This window comes from Erpetoichthys calabaricus, chromosome 2 (genome assembly GCF_900747795.2).
Source record: "Erpetoichthys calabaricus chromosome 2, fErpCal1.3, whole genome shotgun sequence".
Taxonomy (NCBI): Eukaryota; Metazoa; Chordata; class Cladistia; order Polypteriformes; family Polypteridae; genus Erpetoichthys; species Erpetoichthys calabaricus.
The window spans coordinates 251,646,012-251,669,056 of NC_041395.2; the positions used below are offsets into that span (position 1 = coordinate 251,646,012).

General features: G+C 36.9%; 1 protein-coding gene across 1 annotated transcript; it reads left to right on the plus strand.

Moving 5' to 3' along the window:
* The first annotated feature begins 368 nt into the window (after positions 1–368).
* Positions 369–23,038, plus strand: LOC114646938 (targeting protein for Xklp2-like). Its single transcript, XM_051922600.1, has 12 exons — positions 369–390; positions 597–728; positions 4,073–4,190; positions 16,569–16,702; positions 18,620–18,750; positions 19,065–19,233; positions 19,338–19,470; positions 20,021–20,102; positions 20,214–20,384; positions 21,827–21,938; positions 22,182–22,330; positions 22,820–23,038. The coding sequence occupies exons 1-12, from the start codon at positions 369–371 to the stop codon at positions 22,928–22,930; spliced, it is 1,464 nt and encodes a 487-aa protein (XP_051778560.1). The 3' UTR covers positions 22,931–23,038.
* Positions 23,039–23,045: the final 7 nt, after the last annotated feature.

Genomic DNA, 23,045 nt, shown 5'->3' on the forward strand with positions numbered 1-23,045 from the left:
GTGATCAATCAGCCTGTTTAAGCTTCAGTGATGGCTATTAGACGGTCAGAGTGGAGGATTATGACAATTTTTTACAGCAGTATTTCGTATGGTATTTGTACATAAAACAATGAAATTATAGCCTGTTTTTTTCTTTATTATTAAATGCAGTTGAAGCTTAAATCAAGAACATGGACACTGCGATGGCAGGTTCTGAGAAGACCTCACAGCAGTTCTTTGAATATGATGCACCATCTGTTTTCTTCGATTTCTCCACGCTGGATGCTGAGCCTAATCCAATTGATGACTGGTTTTGTATGTATAATTATGAACCTTTCCCTTCTGGTAGTCAGTTTGATTATGGGCTTGGCTGGAATGGACTAGGTGGCATGTCTGCTGCATGCTTAAGTGGTATAAGTGGGCAGTGACTACGTTCCATAATACAGTTTTAACACTTTTGTTTTATTCAGTAACTATGTAGGTGTGAGGAAAATTGTATTGTTCCTATTAAGAACATTTTACTGAATTTAGTTTATTCTTAATTAATTTTTATCAGCAATCTGACTTGGTATGCATGTTCATAATAGTTTCTCTATATGTAATTTTTTCTTTTCTAGATCAAATAGAAAAGAGAAACTCAAAATTGGAAGAAAAAAATCCTGTGTTTCGAGGATATAAGCCAGATTTACCAACAGCATACATTTCCCCAATGGTCGAGTCACGAAAACAACATGGTCACAATGAAGATTGTAAGAGTGATGCATGGTGGGACCATGTGTCTGTTTTGTTTTTAAATCTAAGATTGCATGTTTTCATAATTGTAGATTGTCATTTTTCCCCAGACAATTTGGTGAGTTGAAACTGTTTTGAGTACATTGTAATAAATCTACTCCCAAAACAGTTTACGGTTGTAGCCATCAGGGAACTAGTTGAACCTAGCTCTTGAAGTCTTAATTCTCAAGTTATGTCCTCCAAGTGCAATAGCAGCTGGTTTCATAAAATGTATTGTGATGGAAGGTATGTTTAAGATCACAAAGCAGACCTCATTACAATTTTAATTTTTCTTTTCTGAGTGAAGGATTCACCGTTCCTAATGACATGAGAGTGAAGTTGTCCTGTAAATAATGGTAGCATATGGTGGACCCTGCTGTTGATGTTAGGACAACATGGCATATCAACAGCTATGTAACATAAATGGTGGCCTAGCTAAGTAGTTGGTGTTCTTGCTGGCGGCATTTAACAGTTCAGTTCTTCAATAGAAGCTGTGTTGTAATGGTTGGCTGTGGTGTGTGTGGTTGCCGGTGTTGGTGATGGTACGGGGGTAGTTTGGTGGGGTGTGTTTTTTTTTCCCCCGTTCGGAATGAGTTATAAAGGTGGCACCTCTCTACAAGAGGGGGATATATACTCCTTTAGTTGCATTTGAATACATTTGTGAAGCACCTATTGTGATTGTCCTGTCAGTATGAAAAAACTCTACCCTCAGTGGACCAGTTATTAGAAAATAATATAGAATGCTTTCTTTTTCTCCATATAAGATGCTAATCACCGATTGACATTTAGGAAGTATCAGAGAATTTTTGAAATGTTTGTCTGAAAATGGAAACCAATATGTAGGACTTCCATTAATGATTAACTGTTTAAAGTTTACCTTGACAGTGGTTGTTTTGACTTAATTTTATTTTTTACATATCCAATTACTACTTCTGATGACAAAGCAGATTCCTAGTACAGCTTTAACATTGTTGGAGTTAGTACAGGCTGGTGGAAACTCCTAGACAGATCAGTTGGTTGCGTAAACCTGTATCACACCAACTTGCTTCTCTTGTTACTTAAAGTACTAGTTAAATGATTTTCGTGTACAGTGCAAGCAGTAAAGTTACATTATTACAAATGAATGGATGTGGAGGTTCCCTAAGCATGACCCTATAAGTCATTAGAATGAATAAGCATAAATTTAGAATTTGTGTTAACAGCCTCTGGGGCATGTATAGTGATCATTTTCAACAGTCAAAACTCCTTGTGTACCGTCAGATATTAAGCCTTGCTTTTCCATGTCTTATGTTAACATTAGCTGTAACCCGTGACTGCGCCTACATAGTAATGAAACAGGATAAACTTTAAAAATCAATAGACGTTGGCACTATATCTGATCATGTTCGGCTCTGACAGGAGAGCGTTCCCCGCATGGGGAGAAAAGCACATGGCTGTGATATCTCTGGCAATTGGCAGCTACCCTCTAAAACACATGGAGCTCTGATCTCTCTCTTTCTCCAAAACGTCAAATGTTACTCCTTAACAATCTGTAGATGATAATGTCTGTTGAACAAACAGGTATCGCTAGCTAAGCAGAGGCATGGTGCACCCCAACACGTTGCAAGACGTAGACCAACTAGAACAGAAGCTGGTGAGTGAATGAGGAAGGCTCACCCCCAAACCCCCCTCCCCCCCGTCGGCCCACAGCAACTCTCTAAGATTTGCATAAATACATCGGTACCTCATGCGAACTATGGTACTTAGCGCGATGAGAGAAGTCGCAAAATCAACCGGAAAGTTGAAGCAAATAATAGAAAACAACCAGATCTAAATCTGCTAAGTAATTCTCTCATGAAAAGCAGACAGACATAGAGATAGAACACGCTTGGACCACAAAATTTCTAAAACAGTTTCTTAGCGAGCACCTATGGGCCAAGGGTAACCTACATTCCAAATAAGTCCGAAGTCCTCATGGTTTGGGAGATTTTGTGATGAGTTAGTGGTATTTGGCTTTTATATACAGTATATAGATTACCTTCATGTCAACTGCAAGGCATAATGCAAAGTGAAATTTCAGCTTCAGAGTCCTTGCACCATTTTTAACCATGGGCTGGATATTTCAGATTTTTAATTTTATTAATATCACTTTTCCTTTTGGTGCAATTAACAAATTTCTCCTAAACTCCTTGCACCATCAGTTTAAATGGAAGTTGTGAACGCATTACAAATCTCCTCTATGCCAGAGGGTGCCTTAATGTCCCATAATTTTCTGCCCTTTTTGCACCAAATTTTTCCATGTGTTTAAGCCTTGTAATCTTCCATCTGTCTTGAACAAATTTGTGGCACAGGCAGAGCTTAAGAAGATCGACTTTTCAGTTCTGTTCCTCAGTTTTGCACCTCTTTAAATTTGTTATGCATTGCTGGTATCCTAACCTTAAGTAATTAGTTCTATCATGGACAGTAAAAATTGGATCCACTTATCTCTAGCCAGGAGTCTATCCATCCGACCAGGGAGGTCTCCTATCTGTGTATCTGGAATGCAACATGTTGTGCAAGATTCTCTGCACAAGGTCCTTACAATGGCTAAACACCTCCAGCTATGCTGAGGTGAATTCCCACGCACATTTTGCATCTCTTGCCTTGTGCTTATGTTCAACAATGACCCACCCTTCTCTACCTCTCTGGTTTGTTTCCTCCTGTGCCCCTTTAGTACAATGCAGGCTAGCCTCAAGTTCAGTAATCCTGAGATCAAGGTGGTTGCTTAACTGCCATCTCCCACAAACACAAACCTCCAAGAAGTTCAAAATCTTAACAAAGGTTGTATCACATTAGAAACATTTTAAGCCTCTGTATTGTGAACTGCCCTTTTTAAACTTTCAAGAGTCTTCATCACCTATCATCCTGTCCCTTGATTCCCTCCTCTGTGATGATTTTTATAGTACTGATGATAATAATGCTGATGAAATATTTGCTTGTTGATTGGCAGGACTGCTTTAGTCAACCTCTGGATGCTCTGTGTGAGGCTTTTTAGTAGTCCGTCCTTATGTTTTCAATGATTCATGTATTAAAGTTATTCAAGAAATGCAAGTTTTCTCTAGGTGGTGCTTCACTGTTTAAATATTATGGATTGCCTTTAATGGAAATACACTCCTTCAGTAAATCGGATAGTGAGTTTTGACTATTTTGAGACATACTTTGGAAAAAGGTGTGTAAATATGTTACATGAAGTTTCACTTATGAATAATGGTCAGTTGAGGCAGTATAAATCAGTTGTACAGTATGTAATTGCATGTGTTTTAACATTTGTTCATCAATTTCCTCCTTTATTTGGTCTTTTTAGGTATTGATTCCACTCATGATGCACATAGTTACTCAAATGTTGTGAATTCATGGGGAAATGTGAACACTGGAAGCAATCCTACAGTTCAAACAAAAGGTTTCTCATCCCAGTTCAAGAGGTATGAAATAAGTAAAATAAGGTACCATCCATAAATGAAAGGAAAGAGTTACTTAATCTTATGGTTTTTGAAACTAATTTACTTGAATACATTCCCGTTTGCCTGTCTGTTTGCAGCCTCTGTCACAGATCGAGTTATGACCATCCAAAAGCTATCAGCACCAAGCTATATTCTATTTATAATCCTGCATTTACTCCTGCAATTTTTTTCTTTCATGGCCTATAACAGACAGACGTCCCCTTAAATAACAGAAAAGTGGTGCTGCTAAAGTGACTTGTGTGTTTGCCCTGTCAGGGTTTTGCTCCTGCCTTACACCAGATGCTTGCTGGCATAGGCTCCAGCTGACCCGCAACCTTCCCCTAGTTAAGCAGGTTAGGAAGATGGAATGATTGTCATTATTATTGCTTCTACAGCATATAAATATGAGTGTTAATTTTCTTAGAGTTTCTGAAGTAATGACATTTGGTCTGCTTCTTGGTACTTTTCCTTCTGGTCTATTTTGTCTTCATGAGCAGCATTTACTTTGTGAATATCATCCTTCTACTGACTGAGCAAGCATTTCTTTAACTGCCCATGTGTGAGCTTTCCCTGTGTATGAGGGGCTAAACTGTCTTTGCTGCTGACTGCTAATTGTTGTGGACCAAGTGATCATTCCATTCAGAGGCACGCTATTCTGTTTGAATAAAGTGATGGATGGAATCGAGAGGAGCACAATCGATGATATTGGATGGCAAGGTGGCACATAGAAGGAGACTGGCATTTGTGTGTGCATAGAGTTTGCATGTTCTTCCCAGGTGCTCTGGTGTCCACCCACAGTCCCGATGCATGCAGGTTAGGTTGATTGGCATTGCTAAAGTGGCCTGTATGTCTGTATTCACCCAGTGAGGACTGGTGCCACATCCATTGATCATTACTGCCTTGTGTTCAGTACTTGCTGGGATAGGATCCAGCTCCTGTTGAATAATTACAATATAACTTCGCCATCCGGGGGTAAGAAATGAGCATAGGAAGAAGGGATTTTAACTTTCCTCCTGCCAGGTATGGCAAAATTATGTAGTTGAGTAAGCGATTTTACTGCTGTTATACTGTACTTTTTGCCTACAGCAATGCTGATATTAAATAATTTGTTTAGGCTTCTAGTTTTGCTTTTCTTACCTTTCTTTTTAGGAGGCAGCCTCTGGCTATTAGACTTCTATGAAGGTAACTGAAGCACACTAGTTTTAAGAAAAAGAATAATACAATGTATTTATAAACACAAGGAGTATAGAAGCATGATAACTGTTTATTTATGGACATAAACAGGATACAAGACAAGTGAGTAACACAGAATAGACCATGACTATTTAGTTGTTTTAGATTTATTTATCTTGGCACAAATATTTTTACAATACCAAGTCCTTAAGAATGGTGTCTGATGGAAAGGAGTTGTTGCTTTTGCTCCAGGTTCAGGTGGAGGATTTTTCTTGAGTTGGATTACACAGTTTCTCTTTGGAGTGTGTTCCTTTATTCCTTATGTGCTGTGCGTTTCTCAGTTAGGTTGTTTGTATTTTCTGCAGTTTCATAGGAAAATGTTACTCGCTATCACAGGAATTTAGAAAGTTCCCTTTGAGTAATTGCTGCTTCTTAGACTGGGCTCAGTCATTTGCACAGTGCTTGGAGTGGTATTATAGATCTCGGCTTTAAGGCCCCCAAAGTGAAGGGACTGTCAGTTTACAGCTACCCAAAGTGGCACAGCTCATCAATTTTAGGCTTGAGAACAGGTTCAGAGAGTGCAAGATGGTTTTTCCCCAAAAAGGGACGAGTGCTGCTAGGATTTTATAGAAAATGTACCTTTTGATTGGATTAATGTAATTCCGGTTACAAAATCGGCACATGGACTTGTTTTGTCCATCAGATGTCACTCACTTTGTCCCTTTGGTATTTTCTGCTGTGAAGGAGCCTCTGCAAAGGTGTTGGTAGTGCTGGGCGGTATGAACAAAATTCTATATCATGGTATTTTTCAAAATTATACCAGTTTTATGGTATTGGACGGTATTTTTTTCCCTTGCATGAGTGGATGTTAACCACATTTTCCACTGCAGTTAATGGCTAAGAATAACCTATTCCACGAGAATTGTACATTATACAAAAAAACATTTTAATGTGCACACAAGTATTAATACAGGTATGCATGGCCCCATAAAGTGATGGTTTTCAAGGGGCTGGCACTAATGAAGAGAAAGAATCACATTGCATGACAGATGCAGTCAAAATATAGAGCCTTTTTATTGAACAAAGTTTGCAAACAACTTAAGCTAAAATTTTGACAACATATTTTCAACCATCCAAAGAGGCATTTAGACTTAGTAAAATATCCAGAGGTGCTTGTCAAAAGTTGTATTGCACTGAACATGTCTTAGAAAAGGAATAAATAGTAAATATTTTTTGTAAACCAACTACACTTTGTTAATGTTAACAATCTCTGTCCACTGACACGTTAAGTGACTGTTTCAACAAGTTTACCATCATTAAACTGCATAATATTTAAACAAATAAATAATAGTACAACTTCCAGTAATAATACTATTACTGTACTTCCAAGACTTCAAGCCCAAGTGCATTACACAGTATTCACCAAATAAAAATAAAATAAAATAAAACAAGTGCAACTTGGTGATGACATCTTTACCAACTGAACCATCATTAAGGCAAACTGCATTAATATGGACCTTGCTTCAAGCTAAGCTATATGCATAAATAATAAAACTGCAACTTTCATTTATAATGCTATTTGTGGTATAGCCCTACGGAAGCATATTAGGATGGACCTTGCTTCAAGCTAAGCTATATGCATAAATAATAAAACTGCAACTTTCATTTATAATGCTATTTGTGGTATAGCCCTACGGAAGCGTATTAGGGCCATGGTGAAGAAAAAAAATACGGACACTGTGAAGAAAAAAAAAAACTATATGTCGAGACCAAAGTCAACATTTCCACTTTATTCTCGTAGTTTATTTTGTCATTAAAGTAGAATGTCGTAAACTGCTCTTCATCCTAAAATCAATGTTTAATTCACTAGATTTTCTCAAACCCCGTCATAAGTTATATAGCACATTAAATGCTTTGTGTTAAGTGTTCCCCGACCCAGTTGTTAATCGCTGTACGTGCTTCTTAAACTGACTTTTCCTCTTGCACTAAGAGGCAGCGATCGCCGCACAGAATATATTCACTTCATGATATTCCTGCTCTCTGAAAATGTAGAATGCTAAGATAATTTTTCACGATGAAATGCATTAAAGCAGTTATTAAACATGCATGGTAGTGTGGCGGTAGTGCTGCTCCCTCGCAGTAAGAGGTCCCCAGGTGTACGTTCAGTGTAGAGAACTTTATGGCAGGTGTGACAAGGCTCCAAAAAACTGGATGTATGAATGGGTATTGCACAGGTTTAACTTAAATATTGTGTAAATGTTGGGTTCGTGATCTGGTGGTCGAAGACACTAACACAGAATTCAATGGATGTTCTTCTGAGCGGGCTTTCTTTATTGCATGCGTGCTGTCTCTTTCTGACATACCAAACTCCCTGTTCCTATCCTTCCTTTTTCTTTCTGCACATAACCAATCGCCACACGATAAACGTCCTTGTGAAATTAAAACTAGTTATAAACTTAGACCACGGAGAGTTCAGAACTTTAAAAAAAATCTTTGTTATACATGTTTCATTATGCCATCCATTCAGGGTTGCACCCATCCCAGCAAGCATTGTGTGCAAGGCAGGAGGAAATCAACATCAAGTTACTTTCAATAGAGGATACATACAGAACCCAGTGTCTACAGCTGATCAAAAAATCATTAGGAACCCATCTTACCCTCCTTTTCAGTCCTGCTACCTTCTGGAAGGCGTGTTAGTTCTACAAGGCAGGAGGAAATCAACATCAAGTTACTTTCAATAGAGGATACATACAGAACCCAGTGTCTACAGCTGATCAAAAAATCATTAGGAACCCATCTTACCCTCCTTTTCAGTCCTGCTACCTTCTGGAAGGCATGTTAGTTCTATTAAGATGCATACTTCCAGACTACTGAAAAGTTTTTACCTGAGCACTATCAGAGAACTAAATTTTGTTAAAAAACTGTTTACTGCTTCCAAGTGCAAGATTTTGATCATATGTCTTTCACTGTCACCCAAGACATCAATGGGACAAAAGTGCAATATCTTGTGTACTGTTACTGTAAAATGGAACTTTTTACAATATTTACTATTTATATTTTTCCACCTTGTATATACCTATCCATACAGAGGCATTCAATGTTTTATTGGTTCTATTATTTTATTGGTTTATATTAATGCTTGTGTGTAGTTTAAAATGCAGAGTATATGTTGAATCTGTTGAAGATTCTGTTTTTATTATATTGTATGTACTATTCAGGGGGGAACACTAAAATTTTGTTGTACATTTTGTGCAATGACAATAAAAAGCTTTCTGTTAGCGTGTCTCTCTTCAGATTTGTTTTCATAGCCTACCAAAGTTTGACAACATGTACCTGCTCAGCTTTCCACCTCTGAGCTATAGTTTTAAAGTTTAAAAAATATATATTTAAACCATGTAACATTCCATGCAACCAAGGTAAACTTAACAAAATTAAATTCAATTCAACCCTCACCCATGAGAAAGAGAGAGAGGCCAACAGCAAGAGTAAAACTTTTGAGAGTAGTATAGAGGGAAAGGAGCCTTTCTCCCCAGTAAACGTTCTTATTCTAAGATATTATTGATTAGATCCTGCCAAGTTTAAAAAAAGTTTTGAACAGATCCTCTAAGAGAGAATTAGATTTTTTCCAATTTCAAATAGCATGTAACATTAGTCGCCCACTGACTTAACAGAGGTGGGTTAGGATTCTTTCGCTTGAGCAAAATAAGTCTACGTGTAGTAGAGGCAGTTACAGTTTGTTTGTCCTTCTCCACTTTGAGTCCTTCTGGGAGTACACCAAACACAGCTATTTATGGATTAGGAGTGATTGTGACACCAAGACTGACTGATAGGCATTTAAAATGTTTTGTCCAGAAAGATGTTAATTCGGTACACACCCAAAACATATGGCCTAGTGAAGCTGGATCTTGATTGCAATGTTCGCTGGTTGGATCTTGCCCTGGAAACATTTTGGACAATTTTAAACGAAAGAGATGTGCTCGATGAAAGATTTTTAAGTTGAATAATTTAATGCTTTGCACATATGGAGCTAGAGTGAATCCTGTGCATGGCTGCTTCCACTCCTTTTCTGAAATGTAAGAGATAAAAGTAAGAGGTCCTTTTCCCCCTATGCATTGGGATCTTTGAAAGGAAGGTACTTAAAAATAGTTTTAAATATTATCGAAATGCTGTGAGTCTTCAAGACTGATCAGTATCTCTTCTGGAATAGAAGTAGGTGGGAGGTGAGGAAAATTGGTCAGGTTTAGTTTTGCAAAGTTTAGTGTGTTGATGGGAAACTAAATTTAGAGTTTAATTGTTCATAGGATGCAAAGACATTATTTATATGCAAATCTCTAAATGATTTAATCCCATACATTTTCCAGACATTAAAAACTAAGTTTGAGAGGGTGGAAAAAGATGGTTATCATGTAAAGGTGTCACAGATAAAATATGCTTTGAGGTGAAGTTCGCGTGGAGAGAGCTTTGAGTAGTAAGAAAAGCGCTATATAAATGTAAAGAATTATTATTATATTCTGAGTGAATAAAGGACAATTTAGTTGTTAGTATATTGATGATACCTTATACTGTATTTACTGGTGTACAAAGCAAGGAATATAAAGAGGTACTGCAGGATTTCATTTCTATTGCAGACCAAGCTAGTGTGTGCTCATCTGTTTGTGTCATTGTCCGGGTTTTTGTATCTTGTATGTTTGCTGTCTGTAGTAAAACTAAAAATTACATAGAGCCATGCCAATTTCTGATTTACGTCGTTGTAGGATCACCCTTGGGATGTGTGGATGAGGTGATGATTGATTGTAATTTCTTAAATGATTTGTTAACATAGATGGGGATGTTTTGAAATAGAAACAGAAGTTTAGGGAGGATATTCATCTTGATAATGTTAATTTTCCCTGCTAAAGTAAGATGGAGGGTAGACCATCTATGCACATCATGTTTCATTTTGTCCATGCAAACAGCAAAATTTTGTTGAAAAAAAAGTTTATATTTACTTGTGATGTTTACTCCTAGATATTTAAACTGATATGCAATGATAAAATTCTATTTGCTAGAGAATTCACTGGAAAAAGCACAATTTTGTTCAAATTAGTTTTGAGTACAGATATCTTTTGAAGTTCTGCTAGTACAGTTAGGACTGCAGGCTATGAATTTTGTGGGTCTGATATATACACTACAATATCCATCCATCCATTATCCAACCCACTATATCCTAACTACAGGGTCACGGGGTTCTGCTGAAGCCAAGCCCAGCCAACACAGGGCACAAGGCAGGAAACAAACCCCGGGCAGGGGGCACACACACACCAAGCACACACTATGGACAATTTAGAATCACCCACTACAATATCATCTGGATATATTAATATTTTCTGTTGAAGTCCTCCTCATAAAATACCTTTTATCCCTGATGCATTTAGAAAGTGAACAGCCAGTGGCTCAAAGGCAATTGCAAATAGCAGTGATGACAAGAGGTATCCTTGTCTAGTACCACGTTCTAGTTTGAAGTAGTCGGAGATAGTGTTGTTAATACAAACTGAAGCTTCTGAACTGGTATACAGTGGTTTGATCCATGCACATATATTAGCCTCACGGGGACAGACATGATTCTCAACCGGTTGTTCCCAGAAGTGCACTTTCATGTTAAGTTTGTAGTGAATTGTGGTGCAGTCCAGCAATACAAAGTCTATGGCCAAAAGGCTTTTTACTAAACCTCCTGACCTTCAGTCCTTGAAGTTTAAACTGCCAAATTTTTCAGGGAGAGAGCAAAAGAAATTGAACAAAAGACTTCATCCTGACAGAAAATAGAAAGCTAAAATTGCTGTTCTTTTAGGAGCTCAGTTGCAAAAGGTAACTGAAACTTATAATTAAGAGGCATATTGTAATGAGTGCGGTGACAGAAGACTCGTACACACTAATGTAGAACACCATAGCTGCTTGACTCCATACAGTTCAGATGTGCTTCTGTCTGCTACCATATCATTCTCATTTTGACATCTTCATAACTATATGGCAGAACAACAGAAAATAGTTCAGAGAAGCATTTTGGTCTGGATATACTATGTGTTAAAATGCAATGGCCATATTCGGGCATGGCATCTTTGCATTTCCAGTTAGACTGTTGTGTTAAATTTAGTTACTCCATTAGACATGCTGTCAGAAGGTAGGTGCTGTGCAGTCTTGTTCATGCTTTACTGGTGCTTTTACTGATTGGTTAATTAGGTGGGTCTTATCCATGCTTTCCAGGTGCTTTTACTGATTGGTTAATTCGGTGGGTTTGAGTACTGCAACTCTTGAGGCTCCTCTTTATCAACTCTGAATGTGACATTGTTTATTTCAATGCATTTTTGCTATTTATATTCATGAATAGAGCTCCCTATTCTTTCAACCTTCTATCAACTCCTACAATATTGTTGTAACTAAACAACAGACAGCACACACCTCACCTGCAACACATATTGTTCACATTTATCACTCACGCAGAGCACCAGCAGCATCATATAGTGCATGTTTACCATTTGTCTAATGTCTATGAATGCATCTGTAACAAAGTTTTTCCCTTACAACAATTTATTTTTATTAATTGTGTATTGTGTGCTCTGCACACGCAACCTTTTATATGTGTAACTAGCTGTCCCCCCACGTAGTAGTGAAAAAGGACAATCTTTAAAAATCAATTAAAAAATTTTTTTAAAATGTAATTCTAAATGCAAGAGGAAGGTACCAGTATGTATGTTCCCATGTCAAACATTCGCACTGTATCTGATCATGTTCAGCTGTGACGGGAGAGTGTCCCACGCGTGGAGAGAAAAGCATGTGGCCGTGATACTGTATATCTGGCAATCAATAGCTACCCTCTAACACAGTGGTCCCCAACCTTTTTGACAGCAAGGACCACTTTATTAGATGCAAATTTTTCCACGGACCGGTCGGGGGGCGGGGATCAGTTTTATACACAATTTCCATAACATTTCTATTATTATTAAAGTTATTAAGCAGTTTGCATACGTTTGCAATCTGAGATTTTTCTTCTTTTTTTGCATATAACAAAGACATATGCTTTACATTTGCCAATCCAACAGATTGCACATCACAAACATTAACACTGCTATCTTTTTTTCGTGTCTGCCGTTTCTATAGGAGGGTGACAATGAGTTAAATTCCAATGGATGTTTTTCAAATGTTGACAAGCAATAAGCAAAAGGAATCAATGAAAACCACAGACAACAAAAACAGCAAAAAAAAACAAAACAAAAAAAAAAACAGTACAAGGAAAGTTCGAAGAAAGAGATTTTTTACAGTGTTTCTGTTTGGGGATCGTTGTGCAAACGTGCACAACTGAGCTGCGACCACAGATCTAACTGCTCTGTGGATGATTCGTTCAAGCATTTCAAGGTCACTTCATTGTAATGAAAGCATCTGTTGAATGTACTTCGTAGTAACGTGATTTCTATAGACTCATGTCATATGGGGAAACTGTTGGGACCATAAAAATAACTTTGTTGTAATAGTCTCTCACCTCGGTCTCTCTCCTCTCTCTGCACTGCTGCAAAGCCCCGCCCGCCAAGCGTTCTGAAAAGTCTGAGTGAGTCGCCGTTGCCGGCAGTTCTCTCGCGGCCCGGCTGTCAGACGGCTGCGGACCGGTAGTGGGCCGCGGACCGGGGGTTGGGGACCCCTGCTCTAACACACATGGAGCTCTGATCTCTCTCAAAAACATTACTCCTTAACAGTCTGTAAATGATAATGTCTGCTGAACAAATAGGAATCGCTAGCTAAGCGGATATATATGTTGTTTTTTTTAATTTATTTATTAAGAAGGTTCTTTGACTGTAGACAGGTCCTCATGGTCAGAAGCTTGCCGTCTATCAGACTGCGTTAACAAGTGGAGTTAATGAGAGCGGCACTGCTCTTTGCAGTTCAGAATCACTGCCGCCTTTGTGAGGCATTGGATTGGTTTAGAAATGTGACACTCTGTTTTAAGCAAAATTCACTCACTTTTGGCTCTGACATGTGTATTATGCATATGACATGCAAGACTAAATGATATAAACCTAATTTTAACTAATGTAATAAATAACATACTTCAACTCTTTCAAAGGCTATTTCTGTAGCCAATTAAAACAATTCCTTGGGATTCACAAGATGTAGTTCTAGTAGTATTGTCAGGTGTACAGAAATCTGTAAAACTACATGCGTTTGATTTGTGTAGGCAATTGTTAAATCTATCTTGATCTTCTAGAAGGAAGCACTTTTTTAAAATTCTGTTTGTGAGACGGTGTGTTGCTGGAATTTTAACATCTTTGTTGACTAACAATTTCATCTGTGGGATATGAATTCTGATTTAGTTTTCTTGAAGAAAAAATGGATGTTAATGCCTAGTGTAATATTTTAGGAAGTAGCTTTTCAGGTTATTCATGTTTGTTGAAGTAAGAGATGAAGTGATTACGTTATAGTTTTGTCATAATGGTGTTAAGAAGTTCCTTCTTGTATTTGATGGGCTACTTAGCATCTTATTGGCCTTTTTTCAGTGTCCTTAAAAGAATAAGGTGGCTGTGTAAGATGTGCAACTTCTGTGAGGTTTATTCCATACAAATTCATAACTGAAGCCATAAATTAAAACAGTTCAATCCACATCACTGAGTTGACAGAGATAACCTGACAGGGAGATGGGACATAACAAGCGAAAAATGAATCATGCAGGTTATTTAAAAGTGCTGATGTGCTCTCAGTTTGGTGATAATCAATATATGGCCAAGGGCCACTGTCTGCCATTTACTGTGTCCCTTTGAATGAATCCCATGTTTGGCAAATGCGTGTTTTTATTTTGGAACCTGAAAAAGTATAATGCTCTGGCAACTGCACTGAGCCTTGAAACTCAACTACAAAAGTATGGAAGACCTCGCTTCTCCCTATACTTGGGAGATATGCCTTCTGTAGTCTCTCTTTTGGTCCCAACTTCAGGAACCCCTGACTGCATCCTGCTTTCGCCAGTAACTCTCCTTTAAATATTATGACTATCCAGCCAATTTTATAGAAGCCAAGTACTGTATATGCTTTCTTTAGTTTTTTTTTTTTTAATCTTACAATCACTGCTGTACCATTGGGACAATCACTGCTGTACCATTGGAGAAAGATTTTTAGTTTATTAAAGCTGCAGTCTCTAACAGACATATTCCCAGGAAGCATGTAGATGATATCACATAATATGATTTGGATTTGTTTAGAGTCCTGGAGACCTCAGCCATCAAGCTGCCTCCCCCATTTGGCCATTCCACAGCTGAAACAGCGCTGAGCCAGCCAATCCGATGAAAGAACCCCTCTACCCCACGATTCCTGTGATCCTCCATCGGGGATGACTTTACCTTAGGCAGGCAAAACAACTTGGCAGGTGGCCATGGCACCAAGTGCCACATTTGAGTACCAAGAAGAGAAACAGAATAGGTGAGGGTTAGTAACAAATTATAACTATCATGTTACTTATGTTTTATTGCTAATGACTAACAACAGAGATGCAGTCTGTACAGTTAATCAACAGCTCTAGTCAGAATATGCTAAACTGAAGTAGTGAGTCTTCAATCGGGATTTAAAAGCTGAGGCCGAATAATATACCAATACCATTTGTGAGGAGTTCTTGGTTTTGTGCTTGTCACATTGTTCTATGTAACCCAGCATCCTATTAACTGTTTTGATTGCCTTTGTATGCTTCCGGTTTTGATCAATAATGAGTTCACAAATACTATTTGTAGTTCTTATACCTTGTATGTGTATGCAAGTTCATCTAAGTCTGCCCAACTGCTTATTGTCAGACATTTCTAATTGTACAATGTTTTTTTTTTTGTTTGTGTATGTGTTTGGGGTCTGCCAGTAAAAGAGAATGTTATTTGACCAGTTCTTTGCATACACCACTGAATTCAAGTGTACTTGAGTATATGAAAATTGTGTATTTTAAATTTAATGGTGCTTGCGCTTTTTGTTTAAATGAAAATGTCTGTTTGGCAGGTTAAGGCTAGTAAAGGTTTTTAAAACTGCATCATGCCTTCAGGTGGGAGTAGGTTGCTGGAGCAACAACTCTATACACTTTATAAGCTTCAAGTTAATGGATAATGAATCAATTACCTGTAACGTAATCTTACCAAAACATCTACACCGCACAACATACAATGTTAAATAAGTGTGTTTGTCATTGTAAATGCATTAATACACATTTATCTGGTAAAGTAATGATAAAGGTGACTTTAAAATGTTCTATTTTTTGTGTTCAGAAGTTAAGACTTGAGTAGCTGGAAAGGTTAATGGTTTAATTCAGTTTTTTTGTGTTTTTGGCAATAGTGAATGTTCACATAAAATCTTACCTCACATGTTTATGTAAGGATAAAGATTTGTTTAGGTTTGTTTGATTTTTTTTTTTCCCCAGTATGAACAGGTTTAAATATTCCATTTGATTTTTATATGGCTTTTCATTTATGTACTTTGGCATTCTTGGACTTGTAACAGAAGTATCTTTTTCTCACTTTAGCTGCTGGTCCTTATGCCTTTTCTATCTGCTCCTATAGATGGAACATCAAAACTGTAATTATCCCAGGCCAAACTGACCATAATAGTCATTGATGTTGAAGCGTTTTTGTTTTTAGATTATTACGACCTCTTTTTGTAGAAGCACACCCCAAACTGACAATCGAATAAAGAATTCATTTAATATGTAACTCTACAAATATTACATTCCTTTCAATGAAACTCTGAATACCTATCCTATGCTGTGGAAATACCCAATACAATTGTTCCATTTCTCATCTTGTGTCCTACCACACAAACCTTTCTCGTGTTCAGGCTGCTAGTGTTTCAACAACATAGCTTATATGGCATGCAACCCTTCTGTTCTTTTTCTGGTCATGCACTTTTTTTACTCTGCACCCAGAAAAGTGAGTACAGGCATCAAACCGGTGACAGTTTCAGAACTTGATCTGAATTTACATCCTTTACACTCCTTCCACACTGAGAGATCAATCTCTTTAGATGTTGGCAAAAGCTCTCCTGTATGTTCAATACAGAGATGGCCTAGCTGAGCCCTTGTTCCACTCAGTTTGATCTCCTGCTGATCATGAATAACTTCACAGCTGTTGACAGAGTGATTCTCCAGCATTGGGCAGTTTGCTGCATAATTTAATGCTTTTTGTGCTTTATTTTTCTCTCTAGAAGGAACATCTCCTCCTCTAAGGTGAAAAGCACAGAGGAGCAAGAACAAGAAAAGATGCAACAGCTTCAGAAGAAAGGGGTAGAGCTGCAAAAAAAAAATGACAAAAGCTTAAAAGCAGCTTTAACTGGGACAGGTATGTTGGGGTCATATGTAATGTCAGCCTGGGAGTTTTGAGTGTAATTGGTGTTAGCAGGCTTAATAGTTTAAAGCCTTTTGTTTCTTGCAATTGTTGCAAATGTGTATCATTTTTAAGAGCAAGCATTACTTTTAGTGTGCTGGTAGATTAGTGTGGAAAGTGATATTATTACAAGTGCATGATAATGTTGTTATGGCAAGTTGAAAAATTGAATATAGGAATAAGGATATTATTCCCAGATCAAACTGTTTATATTGCTTGTCACTTTGATAGTTGTCTTTAAAGAGAATTCCTTAATTGCACATGGGCTTACTTTTATCTTTGTTATAAAAGCCACAAGGATAATGTCAGCTACCAGAAGGAACTGTATGAAACATTTTTGAGCTTGTGATAACTAAAGACAAATTTGCTTAGTATTCTAGATGGTACCTAACCAGTTTTAAATGCTGGCTATGTTTCAGAATAACTATCCACAATGTAAATTTTTGCCTTCAAACGTAAATGTTTGCTGTATAAGTGTAGTGTGAATAACTGGTTTTGGCATGAAATTGAGTTATGTTGGAATAACACATAGTCTATGGACAGTCCCTGCCTTTGGCCTGTTATTACTGGGAAAGGCTACAGCTCTGTCATCACAAATGCAAAAAGAAAAATTGAAAAAATAATTTGATGTGTTCACCCAAATTACATGCTGTATCCTCCACCTAATTTTTTGTGAGTTAAAGTATGTTTTAACACTAGAATTACCAGCGCCTACGAAAAAACTCGTAGATCCGTCCCACCTTAAATCGCTTCGCACCTCTCCTTCAGTGTCTTTTGTCCTGTAAATGTGTCGATAAGCAGCAAGCAGCCAACTATCACATCCCCCCATCGCCGCACAGTTTTCTCAGCTCAAGTCTGTTTACTTGCGTGTCAGTTGCTTAGAGTTGTATAGAGTGAGAAGTCAAGCAAAATGACACCTTTTATAAATACTATATGGTTATTTGGAACACATGCATTTCATGTGTGTTCCGTGTCTACAACAATCTATATAAACACATCGTTAAAACAGAAACGTTTTTCATGTTTTAGTAATAACTGACAAAATGTAGACATGACGTGTTTAATGTTTGAAGCCTGAAGTCCAAATATCAAATAAACACTTTTCACAAAAGGTTCAAATATAATAGAACAAGTGCGCTTCTATTCAAGAATATAACTGCAGAAAAAGAACCCATGTTAGAGTGCAACATTCAAACCCCTTTGATACGATCGCTTCGGTGGCATAACGATATCAACTGTTGATTGATAATCCAAACTTCACGGGTTCGACCCCGGATGAGTCCGTTTTGAGAAGTGAGCTGCTCATATTCTTACTTTGTTTGATTAAAAACATACATTTGATTTGAGTCTGTAACAGCCTGTGTAAATTCATGATACTTGTAAAGGTTAGCTTTTTTTTTTTTGGTTCAGTTTTATTCTCTCAGTTGTGTTCACAATCCACATTTACAGGACAAAAGATGCTGATGGAGTGGTGCGAAGTGATTTAAGGTAGGACGGATCTACGAGTTTTTTCGTAGGCTCTGGTAATTCTGGTGTTAAGGCAGGCAGGCAGTGGAATCTAGTGGCTAATATATTGGACTTTAAATTCCGTATTTAATTTATTTTGTTTGCGTACATTGGATCATTGCTTGAGGTGACAGATTGTTAGAAAAGAGCCTTCAAGTTTCCTCTTAAGTTGTCTTTACATGGTTTTAAAAACTTCTCTGATTTAGAATTTATTTAATTATTGATTACTTAATGGCTTTATCCTTTAACTATTGCTTGAAGCTTACTGGAGGATGAACATTAAGCTGGAATACTTTTACCAAGGCTTTTTTTTTTTTTTTTTTTTTTTTTAAATGATAAAGCATGTTTTTCTTGTTCATGTTACAGGTGTTCCATATATGCCAGTAGACATTCATTTTTATACAGATGCCCGAATAAAGCAAAACAAAACTCAATTGGAAACTGCATACAAACAAGTAGATTTCGCAGCAGAGCTCCGCAAGCATCCTTTTTTGCCTGTATGTTTGTAAGAAATTGCATTTTTTTATATTTGCTGTAATTTCATGTTTCTTGATGAAAATCCTCTATTCCTTCAGAACCTGTTCTCTTAACTTTTTTAAATTCCTTACAGTTCTAAAGACTTTTGGAGAAGGTTGTGTGTATGTATTGTTTATAGCTGGATGTGCAAAGTATCTTGTGTATGATTTGTTTGAATTTGTGGCAGTGCTTTGAGCTTATACTATGAAAATTATCAGTATCTCAGGTTCTCATGTGGATGTGAAAAAACTGTTGGCTCTTAGTTTGGCTTATTTTGTTTGACATTCTTTACCAGGCACGAATAGGAAAAGGCTGCACTATTACAAAACCTTTTAATCTTTCTTACTCGAGCAAGAGGAGACTAGAGGACAATGAATTTGTGCCCATAGCTCAACAGATCAAAGCCTTCCAAAACAGAGTACCAATGCAATTCCATGTGAAGAGTAAACATAACAATGAAGAAGGTAAGGGGAGTAAAATTAAACACCTTTAAGGCCAAAAGTGATCCGACTAACATTGTATGTTTTTTACTTTGGTTCGTAGAATTTTATATTTTTTCCTTACTTAGGTCCGTCACCTGTAAGGACAACAAAATTAAGGATGACTAACCCCAAAACTCCTAACCTGCTTGCCATAAGGTGCAATCGTCCAGTCACTTGCAAAAGCACTGCAGAGGCCGAGACGCTGGAAAAAATTAAGCAGTATGTTTGTTCTATAGTCATGCTTACCTTTATGTACTTTTATCTGTATGTATTTACTTCAGAAATCGGAGTAGTCTTATGCATTTCCATTCTGTTTAATTCATCAGATTGTAGTTGAATATATATGAACCAGCCAAGTACATACACACACCAGGTTAACGGATTTAAAACTTAATACATTTTATGAATGGTTAATTTGTGAGGATCATGAATGACTTCCTTATTTGTGGAATTCTTTATGCTGAAATCTACCTCTGACCTCTGGAATTGTAACCCCTGTTGAAGTATATTCTGAGCTGAATGCATATTCCACACAGAATTAGCAGCTCTGGTAACTGTTTGAGAGGTTAAACTATGTAGGTCATTATAGAACACACCCAAATGAAATCTTTCTTTGTCGTTGCTTAACTTTGTTTTTTATGTTGAGATATTATAACACATTATACTGCAGTAGTTTTAATTATGTTAAGCATGTTTGAGACAATGCAGTGAGATTGGAGGGAGTATCTGGAGAGGGAGAGATCTGTATTTTGACATTTTACTTTTGTAGGTTTAAATGTAAATCACGTGGTCAGAAAATCCTAGAAGGTGGATTACTTCCAAAGAAGCCTGCACCTAAACCAACACAGCATGTGTGTATGAAATTTGCCGTTTTTTTGGTTCAGTACCAAAAGTTTATTGGGATTGTTGGCAATTTCTAAATAGATTTATATAAAGTCTGCTTTGCTATTTTTCATTTACAGGAGAAGCCAGCACTAGTGAAAGCAAATCCTGTACCTCGTTTTGGAGTTCCTTTCAAGCCGAAACCCTTAGAAAATAAACAAGTGGAAGTATGCCCCTTCTCTTTTAAATCAAGAGAGAAGGAAAATAGAACCCTTAAAGAGAAACACCTAGAAGAACTACACAAGGAAGAGGTGAGAAAATGTCTTAATTTAAACTCCTTTCTCGTTATAGCTGTATGGCTTTTAATCTTTTGGATAGTTATATATAGAAAGTCATTGGGTGAGGGAGAAGTAAACTCATTTTGTGTGTTTTTGCTATTTGAAGTGATCAGCACGTCTTCATATTTTCAGTACTGATAACAGTGCAGCTAATTTTATATTTTCTTTTCCATTAGTAGTAGTTTCTGAGTTGAACAAGCATTGAGACAAATACATTTAATGTTTATAAGGCTTGGGTGTAAATTTGATAACATAATGGATGCCATTTTGTTTTGATGTCGTATCTTAGATGTTTACCTAAAAACTATTAACTTTTGTTTTTATACTGAATCAAAATGTTTTTAGTTACAAACTGTTGCATTCAGTCTCATTTGTCCGTTTTCCATCCAGTGGTTAGCACACCTTTTACCTACAGGTTAAAGAAAATTTAAAATATTCAAAAGTGCAAGTGATTTCAGAACTCTACAATTCTAGGGCGCAAGTTACTAAATGTCTTTTGCAGAAATGGTGAAGCTGCTTTGATTTCGGACTTTCATTTTGCTTTACCCACAATGACACAAGGAGTGTCAGTTTTAATTAGCCTGTGAATTAGCCTGGAAGAATTAGAAAAATAATGAAAAAAGTGCCGTGACTACTTGGTAAACAATAATTTTGTTAGATTAAGAGCCAAATTTGTTGATTTTTTTTTTTTACTTGTACACTTATTAAGCATGCTAGCCTTGTATTTTCATCAAATATTTCTAATATTATACTTAATTAGAATCACTGACATTTTTCTAATAAAAGGTACCACCTATGGTTTATTTTAATGGTAAACACTTTTGGCTCATGCATAACCAACTGTGTAGAAGGCTTGTGCATCTTATTAATTGAATTTTATTTTTTAGTTAACAGTTAACAGCATCTGTACTGAAATTGTCCTGTTCTAGTAACATGAAATTGGATTAAGTTTGCCTTTTAAGCCAATACTGGTGACCAATTTTATAAATATATTTGTGATCATGTGGACAAAGACTGAAGTTTCTTAGGTGTTTCTGAAGTTTTGTTGGTCTTCTAGATTTAATGATGTCTTCAAAGAATTTCTTCTGTTGGTACACAACCTGGGCTTAATTTGGCACCACCATTAGGCTAGCTGCCATACTCTATATCTGCTTGACTGTGCAAATCTACTGTTTTGGTATCAATTTCCAATGCAGGTTATTTACAGTAATGCATCTTCATTCTTTAGTGGAAAAATAAAGAGAATACAATTAAGATTTGCAGTTTGCATAATTTGATTTATTGTAATGTGTTAGTAAAGTTACATTATGCATTTGGTTTGTGGAAGTTCTGAGGTTTTAGAAATTAAGAACTTTTGAAAATATCAACACTGCGCAGACTGACTTTATTAAACCAAATTATGTAATTACTTACAGTTAAAAGAAGAGCAAAAACAGCAAGTGGAAGCTGTAGTCTTCAAGGCTCGTCCCAATACAGTCACTCATCAGGGGCCATTTATCCCAAAGGAGGAGAGCAGAGTACTAGAAGGTACTAAACTTTTTCTGTTCCTTTTATAAATCCTTTTTAAATAGTGGCAGAATTTTACCCAAATTCAAATTAAGTTAGCAACATTCACATTTAAACAGACTTATTTATCACAAAAACTAGTAAACATAAGTGACACAGTGCTTGCCGATCTCTGAAATAACCTGTGTCTTGTGCTTTCCTATTTTGCACCCCAACTTTTTTCTGCTTTATTTTTAAACATGGGGACCATTTGTAATTCTGCAGCTTCCAGAGGCTTTAAGCTCTTAACTGAAAAGCGTTCAAAAGAACGAGTGGAGTTTGCAAGGGCTTTGTCAGAGAAGGAGGTTGTATGTGCAAGAAATGAGCAGGAAGAGCGAGAGAAGGAAGGGAATGCAAGGCTCCACCAAGAGCAGGTAAAATTCTGTTCAGAGCAAAGAACTTTATCTAAAGGTAATTTTTACCCCCGTAAGAGGCACACCAGATTGTAGAAATACTAATTGATTAGAAATTAGAAATTCATGTAACTTCCTTTTGAAGGGCTATTTCCTCAGCTTTGGTGCTAAAACATTGTGTATAACCTGTGCATAGATGTTTTCATAAGGTGTGTCCCAAGATTATTGAAATGTGTTATAAGTACCTAATAGTATTATAGACAGTAATTACTGTGAGCAAAGTGGATTACATTTTGGAGAAAATACTTCGCTTTCAAGGTTATGCCTCCTATAATCTCCTCAATTAAAAAGCATGTACTCAGTACCTAATTTGTCAATAGGGAATGAGTTAATTGTAATACGTTTATGTTTCTGTTAGTTGCATCCCATTTGAAACACTCACCAGACTCTGTAGGGGTGTGTAAGGTTTTTTGTTGGATTAATTTATTTTCCCCCTTTAATATTCCACAGGTACACAAAGCTCAGCCAATTCCAAAATTTATGAAGGTTGACATGAAGCACAGCACCCAAGCTTCAACAGTTTCCATTTCAACCAAGTTTTCCAAAAGGTTCCGCATATAAATTTATCATTTTGTGCCACTTTTAGAAAGATCTTTTGTTTTATTAGATTTTTTTGTACCGTTTCATAATTTATCCTTTATGTATGGAACTTGAGTGTAGTTTAGACATTTGTCAG